This window comes from Bombina bombina, chromosome 2 (genome assembly GCF_027579735.1).
Source record: "Bombina bombina isolate aBomBom1 chromosome 2, aBomBom1.pri, whole genome shotgun sequence".
In the NCBI taxonomy this organism is placed as follows: Eukaryota; Metazoa; Chordata; class Amphibia; order Anura; family Bombinatoridae; genus Bombina; species Bombina bombina.
In genome coordinates, this window is record NC_069500.1 from 498,198,412 (window position 1) to 498,215,996 (window position 17,585).

General features: G+C 37.8%; 1 protein-coding gene across 1 annotated transcript in view; it reads left to right on the forward strand.

Moving 5' to 3' along the window:
- LOC128649140 (telomerase protein component 1) overlaps nt 1–17,585 on the forward strand; it is a 207,021-nt gene that overhangs the window by 86,488 nt on the left and 102,948 nt on the right. Inside the window, exons 19-21 of the mRNA XM_053702232.1 lie at nt 15,841–15,912; nt 15,997–16,140; nt 16,455–16,631. Of these exons, the coding sequence (XP_053558207.1) occupies nt 15,841–15,912; nt 15,997–16,140; nt 16,455–16,631 (393 nt within the window). The remainder of the gene's footprint in view (nt 1–15,840; nt 15,913–15,996; nt 16,141–16,454; nt 16,632–17,585) is intronic.

The window sequence follows — 17,585 nt, forward strand, 5'->3', positions numbered from 1 at the left end:
CGTCCCTTAAAGGAACAGTCATTCGTCGTTCAGTCGTCGGTCCGGATGGATGTTCCGCGCTGGAGGTCTTCAGGATCCTGCCGCTTCGCTCCGGATGGAAGACCATAGAAGATGCCGCCTGGATGATGGCTTCAATCGGATGGAAGATCCTCTTCTGCCCCGCTTGGATGAAGACTTTGACCGGATCATGGACCTCTTCAGCCCCCCGCTTGGGCTTGGATCAGGACATCGGAGGAGCTCTTCAGGACGGATCGGTGAACCTGGATGGTGAAGACAAGGTAGGAAGATCTTCAGGGGCTTAGTGTTAGGTTTATTTAAGGGGGGTTTGGGTTAGATTAGGGGTATGTGGGTGGTGGGTTGTAATGTGGGGGGGGGTATTGTATTTATTCTTTTACAGGCAAAAGAGCTGAAATTCTTGGGGCATGCCCCGCAAAGGGCCCTGTTCAGGGCTGGTAAGGTAAAAGAGCTTGTAACTTTTTTAATTTAGAATAGGGTAAGGATTTTTTTATTTTGGGGGTCTTTGTTATTTTATTAGGGGGCTTAGAGTAGGTGTAATTAGTTTAAAATTGTTGTAATATTTTTCTTATGTTTGTAAATATTTTTTTATTTTTTGTAACTTAGTTCTTTTTTATTTTTTGTACTTTAGCTAGTTTATTTAATTGTATTTATTTGTAGGAATTGTGTTTAATTAATTTATTGATAGTGTAGTGTTAGGTTAATTGTAGGTCATTGTAGGTAGTTTATTTAATTATTTTATTGATAGGGTAGTGTTAGGTTTAATTATATCTTAGGTTAGGATTTATTTTACAGGTAAATTAGTTATTATTTTAACTAGGTAACTATTAAATAGTTCTTAACTATTTAATAGCTATTGTACCTGGTTAAAATAATTACAAAGTTGCCTGTAAAATAAATATTAATCCTAAAATAGCTATAATATAATTATAATTTATATTGTAGCTATATTAGGATTTATTTTACAGGTAAGTATTTAGCTTTAAATAGGAATAAGTTATTTAATAAGAGTTAATTTATTTCGTTAGATGTAAATTATATTTAAGTTAGGGGGGTGTTAGTGTTAGGGTTAGACTTAGCTTTAGGGGTTAATACATTTATTAGAATAGCGGTGAGCTCCAGTCGGCAGATTAGGGGTTAATGTTTGAAGTTAGGTGTCGGCGATGTTAGGGAGGGCAGATTAGGGGTTAATATTATTTATTATAGGGTTAGTGAGGCGGATTAGGGGTTAATAACTTTATTATAGTAGCGCTCAGGTCCGCTCGGCAGATTAGGGGTTAATAAGTGTAGGCAGGTGTCGGCGACGTTGAGGGGGGCAGATTAGGGGTTAATAAATATAATATAGGGGTCGGCGGTGTAAGGGGCAGCAGATTAGGGGTACATAGGGATAACATAGGTTGCGGCGGTTTACGGAGCGGCAGATTAGGGGTTAAAAACAAAATGCAGGGGTCAGCGATAGCGGGGGCGGCAGATTAGGGGTTAATAAGTGTAAGGGTAGGGGTGTTTAGACTCGGGGTACATGTTAGAGTGTTAGGTGCAGACTTAGGAAGTGTTTCCCCATAGGAAACAATGGGGCTGCGTTAGGAGCTGAACGCTGCTTTTTTGCAGGTGTTAGGTTTTTTTTCAGCTCAAACAGTCCCATTGTTTCCTATGGGAGAATCGTGCACGAGCACGTTTTTGAGGCTGGCCGCGTCCGTAAGCAACTCTGGTATCGAGAGTTGCATTTGCGGTAAAAATGCTCTACGCTCCTTTTTTGGAGCCTAACGCAGCATTTGTTTGAACTCTCGATACCAGAGTTAAATTTATGGTGCGGCCAGAAAAAATCCAGCGGAGCGTTAACAGCCCTTTTACCGCCAAACTCCAAATCTAGGCCTTAGATAGCAATATAAAATTCACACTCATTCCAGGTAATAATAATGTTTAGTGAGCTCCATGGCTGAGGTAATAAATCTGCTTTTAAATGTAATGTTCTGTTTATGTTTTAAAAAATGGTTTATGGTTCATTTTCTAAGGATTTATCGTTTCATAAAGCAGTTTGTATAGCGAGGCCTTACAGGGATAATAAAGTCAAAATTAAACTTGCATGCATCAGATAGAGCCGGTCATTTTAAGACACTTTTAAATTCACTTCTATTTTCAAATGTGCTTCATTCTCTTGGTATCCTTTGTTGAAAAAGAATGTGCACGTATTGTACACTAGTGGGAGCTAGCTGCTGATTGGTGCCTGCACACATTTGTCTCTTGTGATTGGATAACTAGATATGTTTGTCTAGCTGCCAGTAGTGCACAGTTGTTCCTTCAGCAAAGGATAACAAGAGAATAAAGCAAATTTGCTAATAGAAGTAAACTGGAAAGTTGTTTAAAACTGTATGTTCTGTCCAAATCATGAAAGAACATTTTGGGGTTTCCTTTCCCTTTAATATATTGTACTTTGTTTTTTATTTTTTTCCTCTCATTAATAGTTGTTGAAAACATTATCATAATATGGGCCAGATTACAAGTGGAGCGCAAGTTAGGTGCAATGTTAACGCAACCTCACATTTGCCTAACGCACAATCAATTATTGCTCCACTTGTAATCTAGCCCTATATGTTTTACCATGTATAAAATTCTAAAATGAGATTATTTCCTAATCTTATGTAATCCATACTTAAAGGGACAGTCTAGTCAAAATTAAACTTTCATGATTCAGATAGGGCATGCAAAACAACTTTCCAATTTACTTTTATCATCAAATGTGCTTTTTTCTCTTGGTATTCTTTGTTAAAAGCTAAACCTAGGTAAGCTCATGTGCTAATTTCTAAGCTTTTGAAGTCCGCCTCTTATTTCAGTGCATTCTGACCGTTTTTCACAGCTAGACAGTGCTAGTTCATGTGTGCCATGTAGATAACATTGTGGTTACTCTTGGGGAGTTTGATTTATGAGTCCGCACTGACAGACTAAAATGCAAGTCTGTAAAAAGAATTGAAATAAGGGGCATTCTGCAGAGGCTTTGATACAAGGTAATCACAGAGGTAAAAAGTATATCAATATAACCGTGTTGGTTATGCAAAAATGGGGACTGGGTAATAAAGTGATTATCTATCTTTTTAAACAATAAAAAATCTAGAGTAGACTGTCCCTTTAAGAAAAGCCATAATGTGGAATCTGAGTGCCAGAAGTCCTTATTTTAGCAAGGAATTCAGTATTTTTAGTATTCCCATTTCAATGCATACATTTGGTACATGAATCATTCTACAAGATTTAAATTATAACTATTGATAAATACAGAGCAATTCAGGCTAAAATGGTTAATGAAAAGTGTCAAGAGAGGTGCTCAATCAGCAAGCGCTACTCAGGTGCTGGACAAAAAAATAGGCCAGCTCCTAAGCTTACACTTACAAGTGTTTTTTTTGTCTGTCTCAGAGGATAGCTTTGGATCAGCTTCTCTTCCTTGGTGGTTTTCCCAGGAGCATCTGTCTCTGGGCACATGCTTTAGGAGACCTAACTAGGTGATTGTGACCACGGACGCCAGCCTGCTGGGCTGGGGACGCAAGGACTATGGACTCAAATGGAATCTGCTCTCCCCATAAACATCTTAGAGGGGAGAGCGATTTTCAATGTTCTGATGGCTTGGCCTCAGTTGTCCTTAGCCCAGTTTTTCAGGTTCCAGTCGGACATTATCACCTCAGTGGCTTGCATTTTCCACCAGGGAGGAACTTGGAGTTCCTTAGCCATGAAGGAGGTGGCTCAGATTGTTCAGTGTGTGGAAGCTCACAATTGTTGTTTATCCGCCATCCACATTCTAGGAGGGAAGCAGATTTCCTGAGCAGACAGACATTTCTTCCCGGGGAGTGGGCTCTGCGTTCGGAGGTGTTCTCCAGCTTAACCCACAAATAGGGGATGCTGGGGTTAGATTTGATGGCGTCTCGGCAGAACGCCAAGCTACCAAAGTATGGTACAAGATCAAGAGATCCGCAGGCCCTCCTGATAGATACTTGGGCGGTTTCTTGGGATTTCAATCTGGCATATCTGTTTCCTCCATTTGCTCTCCCTCCACAAGTAATTTTTTCCACCTTAGAGGTTGCCTCTGAGGAAGGACCTTCTGCCTCAGGGTCTATTCTTTCATCCAAATCTCGCTTCTCTGAAGCTGACTGCTTGGAGATTGAACGTTTAGTTCTGTCTAAGCATGGTTTTTCTAATTGGGTCATTGAGACCATCATTCAGACTTGCAAGCCTGTTACTAGAAAGATTTACCATAAGGTATGGTGTAAATACCTTTATTGGTGTGAATCCAAGGGCTACTCTTGGAGTAGGGTCAGGATTCCTAGGATTTTGTCTTTTCTCCAGGACTAGAGAAGGGATTGTCAATCAGTTCTCTGAAGGGTCAGATTTCTGCATTATCTATTTTGTTGCACAAGCGTCTGGCGGATGTGCCAGATGTTCAATCTTTTTGTCAGGCCCTATTCAGAATTAGAAAAATAAATGAAAGGAAAAAAGATACCTTATAACAGCACTCTTAGTCAAATAATTTGTTTACTGAGAAAATTGCGCATATTACACAATAACCCTATTACTGTGCACAGTATACATAGCTATTACATCAATAAAAAAAAACAAGTATATCACATATAACAGATATGCACCAAATAGCTATTTCATAGATAGATCTAATGCATAAAATTGTACGAAATATAGCTTTATGCATCAAATAGCTATTACAAAGATAACAAATAAAAGGTATAGCAAATATAACTATCAAATATGGTTCATATGCACCAAAACAATCCCCTAAGGATACATAATAGAGAAAGCAAACTCAATGTTAATGCAGAATTGCTGAAAAAGAACAGGTGATACTCATCGTAAAGTTCAGACGTTGTCAGTCCTGTGAGTCCCGTAATAAAACATCCAGCAAAATAGATATTTGTAATCCACAACAGTGGCTGATGCCAACGTGTACCGGTCGCTGCAAACACAACCGTGGATGATTTTGTAGCAAACTTGCAAAAACTTGGTGGACGTGATCCTGGAAGGAGCTCTACCTCTACGCGGTAACACACCTGGCGTTCCCAGTGCTAATACACCACGGAGGGATCCCGTGTCATCGTCCCGACACACCTCCTTCTACACGCTCACACCACAGATCCAAGGGCTCAAAACCACAGGGTAATCTTGGTTGGCGCTTACACCCTCTGCATCGAATGCGTGCTTGCGTTCCTCCAAAAAGTTCACCGACATATGTTTCACCTTCTGATTGGCTTCTTCCGGGCTTGTATGTTACTAGCACGTATTAACGTCCTTTTTAAAGGCAGCGCAATTGTTTAACTGCCTCCCGATTTCCAGCCTGTGAATATAGGTTCCACACAATGGTAACAGTTAACTGTTAACACTAAATAATCATGGTGCACAAGTAAATCATTTACAAAATTATTAAATTTTATATTACATATCGGTGCATATAATTGTAAAGAGAGGCTGACTTATAGTGATAGCAATTGTTATACTCAAAACTACTATAAGATCCTTAAAGTTATACATATTGGATATTATAGCACAAGTATTCTTGCTTAAACTATAAATTTGAATTACAGAAAATGACCCAAATTATTTTCCTCATTCAGGCCATTTGGAGTAAGAGTTCCTAGATTAAAAATCCACTTACTCTCACGTTGTAGCAATACTCTAACCATATTGCCACCACGAGATCCCAAATTAACCCTGTCAATCCCTATTATTCTAAAATCACGTGGTAAGGAATTATGATACTCCATAAAGTGTTTGGCTATACTAGATGTATCCTTTTCCTGCTCAATATCTCTGATGTGCTCAAGGGTCCTATCACAGAGGGCCCTTGTGGTTTTGCCCACATAATATAGGGGGCAACTACACTTGGCCAGATACACCAAACCTTCAGTTCGACAAGTGATTTTAGATCTAATCTTGTAGACCTTGCCATTATTATCAGAAACAAATCGTATTTTCTCTATATAATTGCAAGCCTTACATCGTTTGCAGGGATAACAACCAGGCTCCATACTTGATTGGCTAAGCCAAATTGACTCAGTTTTAGGTCTAATAAAATGACTATGTACCAGATTATCACGTAGGTTTGGTGCCCTACGTGAAGTCATGAGAGGTTGGGAGGTTAACACTCGGTTAAGTTTAGAATCACTTTTGAGTATATGCCAATAGCGTTTCATAATTTTATGTATATACTCCCATTTATTATTAAATCCGGATATGTATCTTATTTTACCTTTCTGTTTATTAGTTTGGACAGTTTTTTGGTTATTTTTGTCTGAGGAATTGAAGATGCTATCCTCTTGCGTGTGCCCGTATTGGCGTTGATAAGCTTGACTTATCAATTTCTTAGGATAGCCTCTATCGATAAATCGTCTCGTCAATTCTCTCGATTCACTCGCAAAATCCTCTCTGGATGTACAGTTTCTACGTGCCCTATAAAATTGAGAAATAGGTATACCCCTAATTTGATGTTTAGGATGGAAGCTGTCAGCTCTCAATACACTATTGGTCGATGTCAGCTTTCGGTATATCTTTGTTCTCAAAGTGCCATCATACACTGTAACTGTTAAATCCAAGAAATTGATTGCGAGTGAATCAAAGGTTAGGGTAAATTTAAGATTAAAAATGTCATTATTCAAAGATTTGACAAAAGACTGCAAATCCTGTGAAGTACCCCTCCACAGGAGGAACACGTCCTCTATGTAGCGAAGCCACATAGAGACGTGTTCACTCACTGTGGTTGAGCCGAGAACAAAATTGTTCTCCCAATAGCCTAGATACAGGCACGCATATGAGGGCGCATATTTCGCCCCCATAGCCGTGCCCCGTATCTGCAAAAAATATTGATCATTGAAAACAAACAGATTATTAGTTAATGCAAATTCAAGTAACTCACAGATAAAGTCAGTGTGTTGTTGAAAAGCTGTACCCCTTTGTTGCAAAAAGTATCTAGTTGCCTCTAATCCTTTCACATGAGGAATGCTAGAATACAACAATTCAACATCAATCGTTGGTAATAACATATCCTCAGAGATATTGAGGCCACTAATTTTTCTTAAAAAGTCTGGAGTGTCTTGTACATAAGTAGTCAAATAAGTGACAAATGGTTTGAGAAAATAATCTATATATTGTCCATTACCCTCCAAAGGTCCATCGATGCCCGCAACAATCGGGCGTCCTGGGGGGTATTTACACCCCTCTTTATGGTCCTTTGGAATGGTATAAAATGTTGGAATCTTTGGATTTTGTGGCAACAAAAACTCAAATTCTGTTTTAGAAATAATATTACTTGCAAGACCTACTTCTAATATATTTTGAAGTTTAGACAGAATAGAATCAATTGGATTATTGCTTAATCTTTTATATTGTGTTTTATCATTGAGAAGTCTATAACATTCATCTCTATACTTAGAGGTGTCTTGTAACACTAAATTACCACCTTTATCGGATGGCTTTATTGTCAAATTTTTATTGTTGCCTAGCTCATAAAGCGCTTTCCTTTCACCACAGGTTATCCATTCCTGGACTATTGCTGTTCAGTTTCATAATATCATCCTCTACGAGTTTCACAAACATAGAAACTGCTGTAATTTTAGTAAGGTTAGGCATGTATTTTGATTTCGGTTTGAGGCCACTATTTAGTGTTTGCTGGTCACGTTGGCTCCCTGTCACCTCCTCATCATATTGTAAGGATTCCAGGGTAGCCAACACATCCTCAAATTCCAAACCGCCATCCTTTTCACCATCAAAGAGCCCGTGACAAATCAATTTTCTGGCAAACAGCTTTAAATCTTTAACAGCTTCAAACTTGTCCAGGCTCTTTGTTGGTGAAAACGATAAACCTTTCTTCAATAGTGATATTTGATCACTCTACAATTGTGTAGATGATAGATTAATAATAGACCTATCGTCTATTTCTTGGTCCTCAACCTGTAATAAGGCCTCCGTGTATTTAGTGTTTTCTTTTTCTTTTGTCCTTCTTCCTCTACCCCGTCTTGTTTTTGAGCCTCTCTTTCTGGCTGTCCTAAAGGGGCCCCTCCTTTTTTATTTTGGTCACGATTAATATTGCCTCGTTGGCCCCCTTCAATTTCACTGTGCTCATTTTTATTTTTATTATAAGTATACACTTGCTTCAATTTGTAGTCCTTATCATCTCTAATACATTTTTTCTTCTTTTTAATCTTTATTTCTGATTGAGTGCGTAAGATTTCATTTTTCATCTTATCGTTGAGTTCCTTAAACTCACTATTATCTTCCCATTTGTTTAAAATGGTAGTTGTTTCTGTTAACTGTTGATTAATTTTTTCTAACTTCAAATTATCTTCCTTCAGAATTAATGTCATTAATTTATTCGAACATTCAGAAAGAATATCTTCCCATTGTTCTCTGAAGTCCGGTATCTCAGTTTCCTGCAGATTTGTACCTGGCAATTTAAGAACACGGAAGCCTCTGGGAATCATATCAGCTGACTGATAGTTTGTTAAACTTGATATTTCCCATTTCACTCTAAGTTGTTTGTATATTTGTTTCTGTTCTTTAAATGCTTTGTATATATTTGTATCTGCCTGTATAGAATCATCATCTGTATTATCAAGGTTGAAAGTATCCTTGACATCAGAATCCCAATCACTGTCACTATAAGTAAAGGCCATCTCTTATAATAAAATATGTTATGCAACCACAACACAGTAAAATGCGTTGCTGCTATTGGAGACACAGACCGAGCCAAAGTGAAAGAAAAGATCACACACAAGTGAAATCCAGAAATAATTATAACAAAGCTCAAATTTTCACTATGCTCAGGTCAATAAAAATTTATGACAATAGATATTTAATAATATCGGTGCTAAGGTAGTAATATGAATAATAATTCAGAATTAGGCCTGTGTTTAAGCCTGTTGCTCCTCCTTGGAGCCTTAACCTTGTTCTTAAAGTTTTGCAGCAGGCTCCGTTTGAGCCATTGCATTCCATAGATATTAAGTTATTATCTTGGAAGGTTTTGTTTCTTATTGCTATCTCTTCTGCTCGGAGAGTCTCGGAACTCTCGGCTTTGCAGTGTGATTCCCTTACCTTATCTTTCATGCTGATAAGGCGGTTCTTCGTACAAAGTAAGGTTTTCTTCCGAAGGTGGTTTCGGATAGAAATATTAATCAGGAAATAGTTGTTCCTTCTCTATGTCCTAATCCTTCTTCTAATAAGAAACGTTTGTTGCACAACTTTGATGTTGTGCATGCTTTAAAGTTTTATCTACAGGCGACTAAGTATTTTTTCTCCAGTCTCCTGCCCTGTTTGTTTATCTGGAAAGCGTAAAGGTCAGAAAGCTACTGCTACTTCTCTTTCTCTCTGGTTGAGAGTTATTATTCGTTTTGCTTATGAGACTACTGGTCAGCAGCCTCCTGAGAGAATTACTGCTCATTCCATGAGGGCTGTCACCTTTTCTTGGGCTTTCAAAAATTAAGTTTCTGTGGATCAGATTTGCAAGGCTGCAACTTGCTCGTCTTTGCATACTTTTTCCAAATTTGGTGGTGCCTTCTGTTTAGGACTGCCTGTATTGCTATCCCTCCCTAGTCATCTGTGTCCTCTAGCTTGGGTATTGGTTCCCACTAGTAATTGATGATGTCATGGACTCTCCATATCTTAGGAAAGAAATCAAGATTTATGCTTACCTGATAAATCTATCTCTTTCTGGATATGGAGAGTCCACGACCCCGCCCTTAAATTTTAAGACAGTTATTTTTTACTAAAGCTCAGGCACCTCTACACCTTTGTGTTATTCTTTTTTTCCATTTCCCTTCAGTCAAATGACTGTGATTTATAGGTAGGGGAGTGACACTTAACAGCTTTGCTGTGGTGCTCTTTGCCTTCTCCTCCTGGCCAGGAGTAATATTCCCACTAGTAATTGATGATGTTGTGGACTCTCCATATCTGAAAAGAAATAGATTTATCAGGTAAGCATACATCTTGTTTTTTTGTTTGTATTGATTTGTGTATTGATATTTAGCCATATTAGATTTTGTTATTTCTGAATCATGACAGTTTATTTTGTACTTTTACTATCCCTTTATTAAATTTGGCAGCTTGTGCTCAATGGAGAAACCTGTTTTAAGACCAATAATATTACCAAATAACCCATAACTTTCTGTTCATCATATGTACATCTTTTTATTTGAAGATAAACATGATGGAAATTACAGCTTTATTGGTCTACCAAGAAATCCTATGATTTGAACTATGCAATCTAACTTGGAAACATACTTAGCGTAAAACTAGATGCAAAAATCTAATTAAAAGGACACTCCAGCCACAGTTCTGGGATCAGATCCAACACAACCCTGCTATCGCCCCTTACCCATCCCCTTTACTCACAATTTCAGCTGCACTGTTCTGTCTACCAGACTCTCATCCTGACTTATGGCCACAACTACATACTTTATTGGTGACAGACTTTTACGAACATGACTCCTGGCTCTCTCATCCCGCAATCTGCATTAAATTCCACCTCCCCACTAGACTTAGTTTTGAAGGATACCGACTGAGCACACGACTGCGTACCTGGGGATACCCGAAAAGTTCATTGCGACCTAAGACAGTTTGGGAGGGGGCTTGGCAGGAGGCCCACAGTCTTAAGCATCCTCTCTCTTTTCACTACAATCTTCTCACTAACTCCCTATCTCCTCACAAAATACCGCAACATCTAGCCTGGGAAAGAGAAATTGGGTTCTCTGTAACACTAGATGTCTGGCATGTCAGAATCATGACTACCAGGAAGCTTCTTCATTGCGCCACACTCTGGGAGCTTTACTACAAAGTGCTAGTCCGTTGGCACCTAGTCCCTGTTACCTTGCATAGGATCTATCAGTCACATCCCCCTAGTTGCTGGAGAAACTGCAAAATGATCGGGTCAACACTACACATATGGTGGACTTGCCCAGTCATCCAACCGCTATGGAGGGATATATACACGCTCCTTCAATCACTTGGCCTCACACCTCCATTCACCCCTGAGGTAGCTCTTCTACATATGCCAATGCCTAACCTTTCCCCCTCGAAGGAAGCCCTTACAATTTATATCCTTATGGCCATGAAACTCGCACTTGCCAGAGCTTGGAAAGGGGAAAGATCCCCATCCCTCTCACAGGTACTCTCCACTGTTCATTTTGTTGGACAAATGGAACAGTATTCATATAAGGTTCTAGATAAAGTAGACTCATTCCATGCAATATGGTCCCCTTGGATCATGAAATTCCCCAATTGGGATTCAAACCCCACACCCCCACAATGAAGAACTATCCCCCTCCCCCACTTCCCCTTCCCCTTCCCCCCCCATCCCCTATTTTTTTTTTTTTTTTTTTTTCTTCCTCCCTTCCTTTTTCCCTCCTCGCCCTTCCCACTCCCCTCTTCAACCCGCCGCCTATCGTCCCTGTAATACTCTACTATCTTAACTTGGGAATACAGGTATTATTTTACCATCTCTTACACCTACAGCTACTTGCCATCCTCTCCCTATTTTCCCCCTATGAAAAAGAGACCATTAACTCTTTACACTCTGCCTACTCCTATCTCTTTCTTAGACAGTTTTGATATTACATGTTTATTCCATGAGAATATTGTTGATATGTTTAAACTCGCCCCAAAGGCATTGTTTTGTTAACATGAAGTCTGTCTCAATAAAAAAATTTTGATTAAAAAAAAAAAAAGGACACTCCAGCCAACAATTTAATGCACTTTAATATGTTTGGAACAAAATTTTGCAATATACATCTATTAACTTTTTTTTATTTTTTTTATTTATTTATAATCCAACAAATAGTCACATCATTAGCCCTGGCACAACGAGGAAAGAAAAAACAATATGTTACATTCACATATTCATTTTACCACACAGGGTAATTCACAAAGAAACAATAAACATCTTATACCCTTTTACATCTATAGGGAGTACCTCTATGTTCCAATTTGTTTATCTGGGCCTCTAATACATAGTCGATGCCTAACCAGTTAAGTAGTGTATTCTCAATAATGTTGGAGAATTTTAGTACGTTTTTAATAAAAGACAATTCCCTCATACAAAAACAAATCAAGCAAAACAAGTAAACAAACCAACAAACAATACCAATTAAAACAGAGAGAGAGAGAAAAAAAAAAGGGAAAAAGGGGGGGGGAGGGGAAGGGGAGGGAAGACCTCAATCCACATCTCCTGGTCCCTCCTGCCCTCCTCAGTACAAGACAATTTAAGACTTGCTCTAGCATGACCTAATTAGGCCCATTCGGATGGTAGATTACCTGACTGCATGAGGGTGTCGAAGGCAGTTGTTTTCTTTATAACTGCAATCAATTGATGTTGAACTAAGGTAGAGTAAGATTTCATTATACCCAGCCATTTTTGGAGATATTTCTCTAGATTCCCTTCTATATAGAGATCACTAGAATATTGTTCCATAATTATTATTTTTGCCACAACAGCTTTATAGTTTTGGAAAGATAACGATTTAGTCGCTTTCCAATTTGAAAGAATTACATTACGGGCGGCTAATATAATTGTATTGATTGTCTTATACTGTTTACTTTGGGAAAACTTACACACAAAAAAGACTTCATAAAGGCTTATTCTAAATGGGACTTCTAAACTTAAGGATAGCCAAAAATTTATCTTGTTCCAGAACTGTTTAATTATTGGGCATTTCCAAAAACAATGCATAATATCTGCATTCAAATTGTCAAATTTTGTGCAGACATTCTTGTCAAGGGGGTACCATTTTTTAAGATGTGCGGGGGTAACATATATCAAGTTAAGGAGTTTGCAGTGTGATTCCTTCCAAGATATTATAGAGGTTGTTTCCATAATCTTTTAAAGCTATCCTCAATTTCTACTGCGATTATATAGGGAAAATATGTTTTCCATTTCTCGACTAATATATCTAGGCGGGTCTGGCTGGCTTTCTGGAATAATAGGTTGTATAAAAAAGAGATAGACCTATTACCCTGTTTATATATATTGATTACTGGGTTAATATCTCCCAGTCTCCAGTCAGTCTTGTTATCTTACCATAGCTCGCCTCGCTATACAAATGTCTCAATTGTAGGTATGCATAAAAGTCGCGTTTATGTATCCCAAATTCATTCTGAAGATCCACGAATAACTTAACTGTGTTTAAACTGTTATCTCTAATTTGGATCACATCTTGAAATCCTTTGATGGACCAATCCTTAAAGCGACATTATACACTCATTTTTTCTTTACATAAATGTTTTGTAGATGATCTATTTTTATAGCCCATTAAGTTGTTTTTTTAAAAAAATGTATAGTTTTGCTTTTTTTAAAATAACATTGCTCTGATTTTCAGACTCCTAACCAAGCCCCAAAGTTTTATGTGAATACTGTCAGCTACCTTCTCCAGCTTGCTCCTGTTTGTGTAAAGGGTCTTTTCATATGCAAAAGAAGGGGGAGGGGGGGGGAGTGTCTTATTTGCCACTTGCAGTGGGCTTTCCAGCTACCTTTTCAACAGAGCTAAACTGACAGCTTCTAAGTAAGTTTTTAAACAGTTTTATACTGGATTTTAATATCAGTATCTGTGCATCGTATTCTTTATAGTAGTGTCTATTACATGCAGTTACATGAAAATGAGTGTATACTGTCCCTTTAAAGACCCTAGAAGAAATTCCAGGTATAAACTGAGGGTTACCACAAATAGGCAGGTATTTAGAGGATTTCCAGCTAATTTTTAGCTCATCACATAGTTTATGCCACGCTAAGATAGGGTTCAGGAGCGTCTCCATCTTAGCCAGCCATTTAGGTATGTGGCATTTATCCAGATGAATCAAGGCTCTCAAGATGTATGGTGTCACAATCTCCGACTCTAAATGTAGATTAGTTGAGTAATCTGTTTCAGTAATCCAGTCTAAAATGTATTTACTTAATATAGCTAAATTGTAATATTTCAGATTTGGGAGTGCCAAGCCTCCTGCCTGTGTATTTAATGATAAGTTATTCGTTGATATACGTCTGCGCTTTTGGTTCCAAATGAATCCTGCAGTAATACTATTAAATAGAACCATATCTTTATTTTTGATTAATAATGGCAGGTTTTGGAGTAAATATAGTAATTGTGGGAAAAAAATGGTCTTAACCATGGCGATTCGAGCTGATAATGAGATTGGGAGCGACATCCATTTATCTGTCTCCTGTTTATATTTGCTGAAATAAGATGTAAAGTTCAACTTATACCAGGCATTAGGATCTTTATGTATTTTAATCCCTAGATAGTTTATAGATTCTACTGACTTAAAGGGATATTTACCTGGCAAAGATTCAGATTGCACAAACCATAGAATTTCAGATTTTTCTGGGTTAATCTTGTACCCCGCAAATGAACCAAAATTTTGGGCTAGTGTCAGAAAATGTTGTATTGGTAGATCTGCTTCATCCAGAAATAACAATAAGTCGTCCTCATACAGAGTGAGAACGACTTTACTTTTACCAACCATTATACCTGGTAATTCTTGTCTTAGTTTGACCTCAAAGGGCTCTAGCGCCAGGTTAAACAGGAGAGGTGAAAGCGGACATCCCTGACATGTGCCTTTGCCTAAGATAATATCTTTTGAAAGTTCAGCGTTTACTAATAAGTTAGAGACGGGATTTTGGTAAATTGAATGGATCGTTGCTAGAAAGTTACCCTTAAATCCAAAGCTTTCTAAAGAATAAAATAAGTGGTCCCAATTGATAAGATCAAAGGCCTTTTCGGCGTCAATCTCCAACAAGGCCATGTTTGATCTTGCCCGTTTTACTTTGGCCTTATTTTCTGACCAGAAAAAATCTAAGACCGTCAGAACGCGACGTATAATTTTAGACACATTTCTTCCTGGCATAACGCCCGTTTGATCCGAGTGAACTAAGTTCCCTATATAGGTTTTCAACCTGTTTGCAATGATTGACGTGTAGATCTTGTAATCACAGTTTAATAGTGATATCGGTCTATATGAAGCCATATTTTCTGGATCTTTGTTCTTCTTGGGTATAAGGGTAATTATGGATGCCGAGAAATATCTAGATGGCTCTTTATTTCCTATATAATACGAATTAAACAGATTTACCAAGGTATCTGGGATAAATTCCAATAATATTTTATATAATTCTATTGGGAGTTGGTCGGGACCCGGTGATTTAAAGGTTTTAGCTGTACTGATCTGTTTTCTAACTTCTTCTGATGTAATTGGTGCATTTAATAGTTCTAACTCCTGAGGAGATATTTTGGGAATTTTAAGATTGTTCCAAAAGTTTAACTTGTTTTGATAATTTATTTCTTCCTTCTTATAAATGTTTTGGTAGAATTCGTAGAACGCCTCTCTAATTTCCACGGGACTATTAATAATTTTACCTGCGACTCTTATTTTATGTATTTTTCTGTTGCTTTGTATATTTTTAATTAAAATTAAAGTTAAACTATTAACTTTACTAGATGGATTGTTGCTCTCACTGTTTGCATGGGCATGAGGAGCATATCTAGGTATTCTCCATACACTGTATTTTAAAACTTGTTCCCTCTGAGAGCCGGCTGTGATTGCTGATTTGATACAAGACACAGCTGAGGTAGCTCTATGAGCAGACACAATGTTAAAAAATATGTGAACACTGAGCATTTGTAGGTATGCTTTATGTGACCCTGCACCTTAAATCCTCCCACTGAAACAATGATAGCTTGTACCAGATGCAATTTTGCTAAATGATTAATTTAAAAAAAAAAATAGTAATGCTCTTGTGCATTTAAATTTTTGGGTGGAATTCATCACTCTCATAGTTTCTCTGTTACACATTTTTTACAGTGAAATGGTTGTTGACAATCTTGAAAAGAGTAACGATGTGACGCTGTTCGGGGTCTCTGAACAGGTGCTACAGTAAGTTGTCAATATTTTTTTAAATTATTTTGTTTTTTTGCTCTTAACCCAGCTTTTCTAAGAGTATTTTTTTCTTTTCTTCAGGTATATTTCTGAACGTGGCACAGCTCGCCTGTTGGACCATGTTGAAAAGGTGAACGAAAGGTTTAAAGTCCCAGAGGATCCTGAAAATGTGAAGAGTAAACATGTGCTTGGTACAGAGGACATCGTCCCTATACCAAGACAAAGGTAAGAATTATACGTTTTATAATACTAGATGATATAACAAGACATTTTAGGCAAAACTGTTTATATCGTGTGTAAAAAAGAGGAGCAGATAATTTCAGTAAAAACTGGTTCAATGGAAAATTACAGGAAATCTCTACTGGAAGTAGTGCATTTGTGCATAGCAGTAATTTATTACTTTTTTCCCAAATTTCTTTCAAATCCACTGACTCCTTTTCAGGTCAAGTGATGTAACTTGTCACAGGAATCAGACTTTGGTGTAATATATCATAGCACTGTGCACTGATCACAATTTTCATTTCATCCATTTGTTTTAGGTGGCGCAGCATACGTGTTTTTATCTCCTCCACTTTTCGTGACATGCACGCAGAAAGAGATCTGTTGATTGGTCAGGTGATGCCAGAGCTGCGAGCCCGAGCTAGCATTCATTTTCTATCCTTGGAGGAAGTTGATCTACGATGGGGAATAACAGAGGAGGAAGCAAAGAAAGACAGGTTAGCTTAAAGGGACAATAAATGTTATGTACTGCAAAATGACATAAACATTGCAGTACATTGGTCCTGGTGAGTCATAGCACTTACTTTAAAACCCTTTTTAGCACCACTGTGGTTGGTGTTTAAATACCTGCCCAACCACCAGGTAAAGCTTGCTACATACTGCCTGCCACATTAAAGCGTAAAAACATAATTTATGTAAGAACTTACCTGATGAATTAATTTCTTTCATATTGGCAAGAGTCCATGAGCTAGTGACGTATGGGATATACAATCCTACCAGGAGGGGCAAAGTTGTCCAAACCTCAAAATGCCTATAAATACACCACTCTCTACACACCCACAATTCAGTTTAATGAATAGCCAAGTAGTGGGGTGATATAGAAAGGAGTAAAAAGCATCAAAAAAGGAACTTGAAATATAATTGTGCTTTATACAAAAAATATAACCACCATAAAAAGGGTGGGTCTTATGGACTCTTGTCAATATGAAAAAAATTAATTTATCAGGTACGTTCTTACATAAATTATGTTTTCTTTCATGTAATTGGCAAGAGTCTATGAGCTAGTGACGTATGGGATAGTAATACCCAACATGTGGAACTCCACAGAAGGGTCACTAGAGAGGGAGGGATAAAAATAATAACAGCCATTTTCAGCTGAAAAAATTAATCCACAACCAAAAATATAAGTTTTTCTAAAAGTTGAAAATAAAAAACTTAAACATAAGCAGATGAATCAAACTGAAACAGCTGCCTGAAGAACTTTTCTACTAAAAACTGCTTCCGAAGAAGCAAATACATCAAACGGTAGAATTTAGGAAATGTATGCAAAGAAGACCAAGTTGCTGCTTTGCAAATCTGATCAACTGAAGCTTCATTCTTAAAAGCCTACGAAGTGGAGACTGATCTAGTAGAATTAACTGTAATTCTCTGAGACGGGGCCTGACCCGACT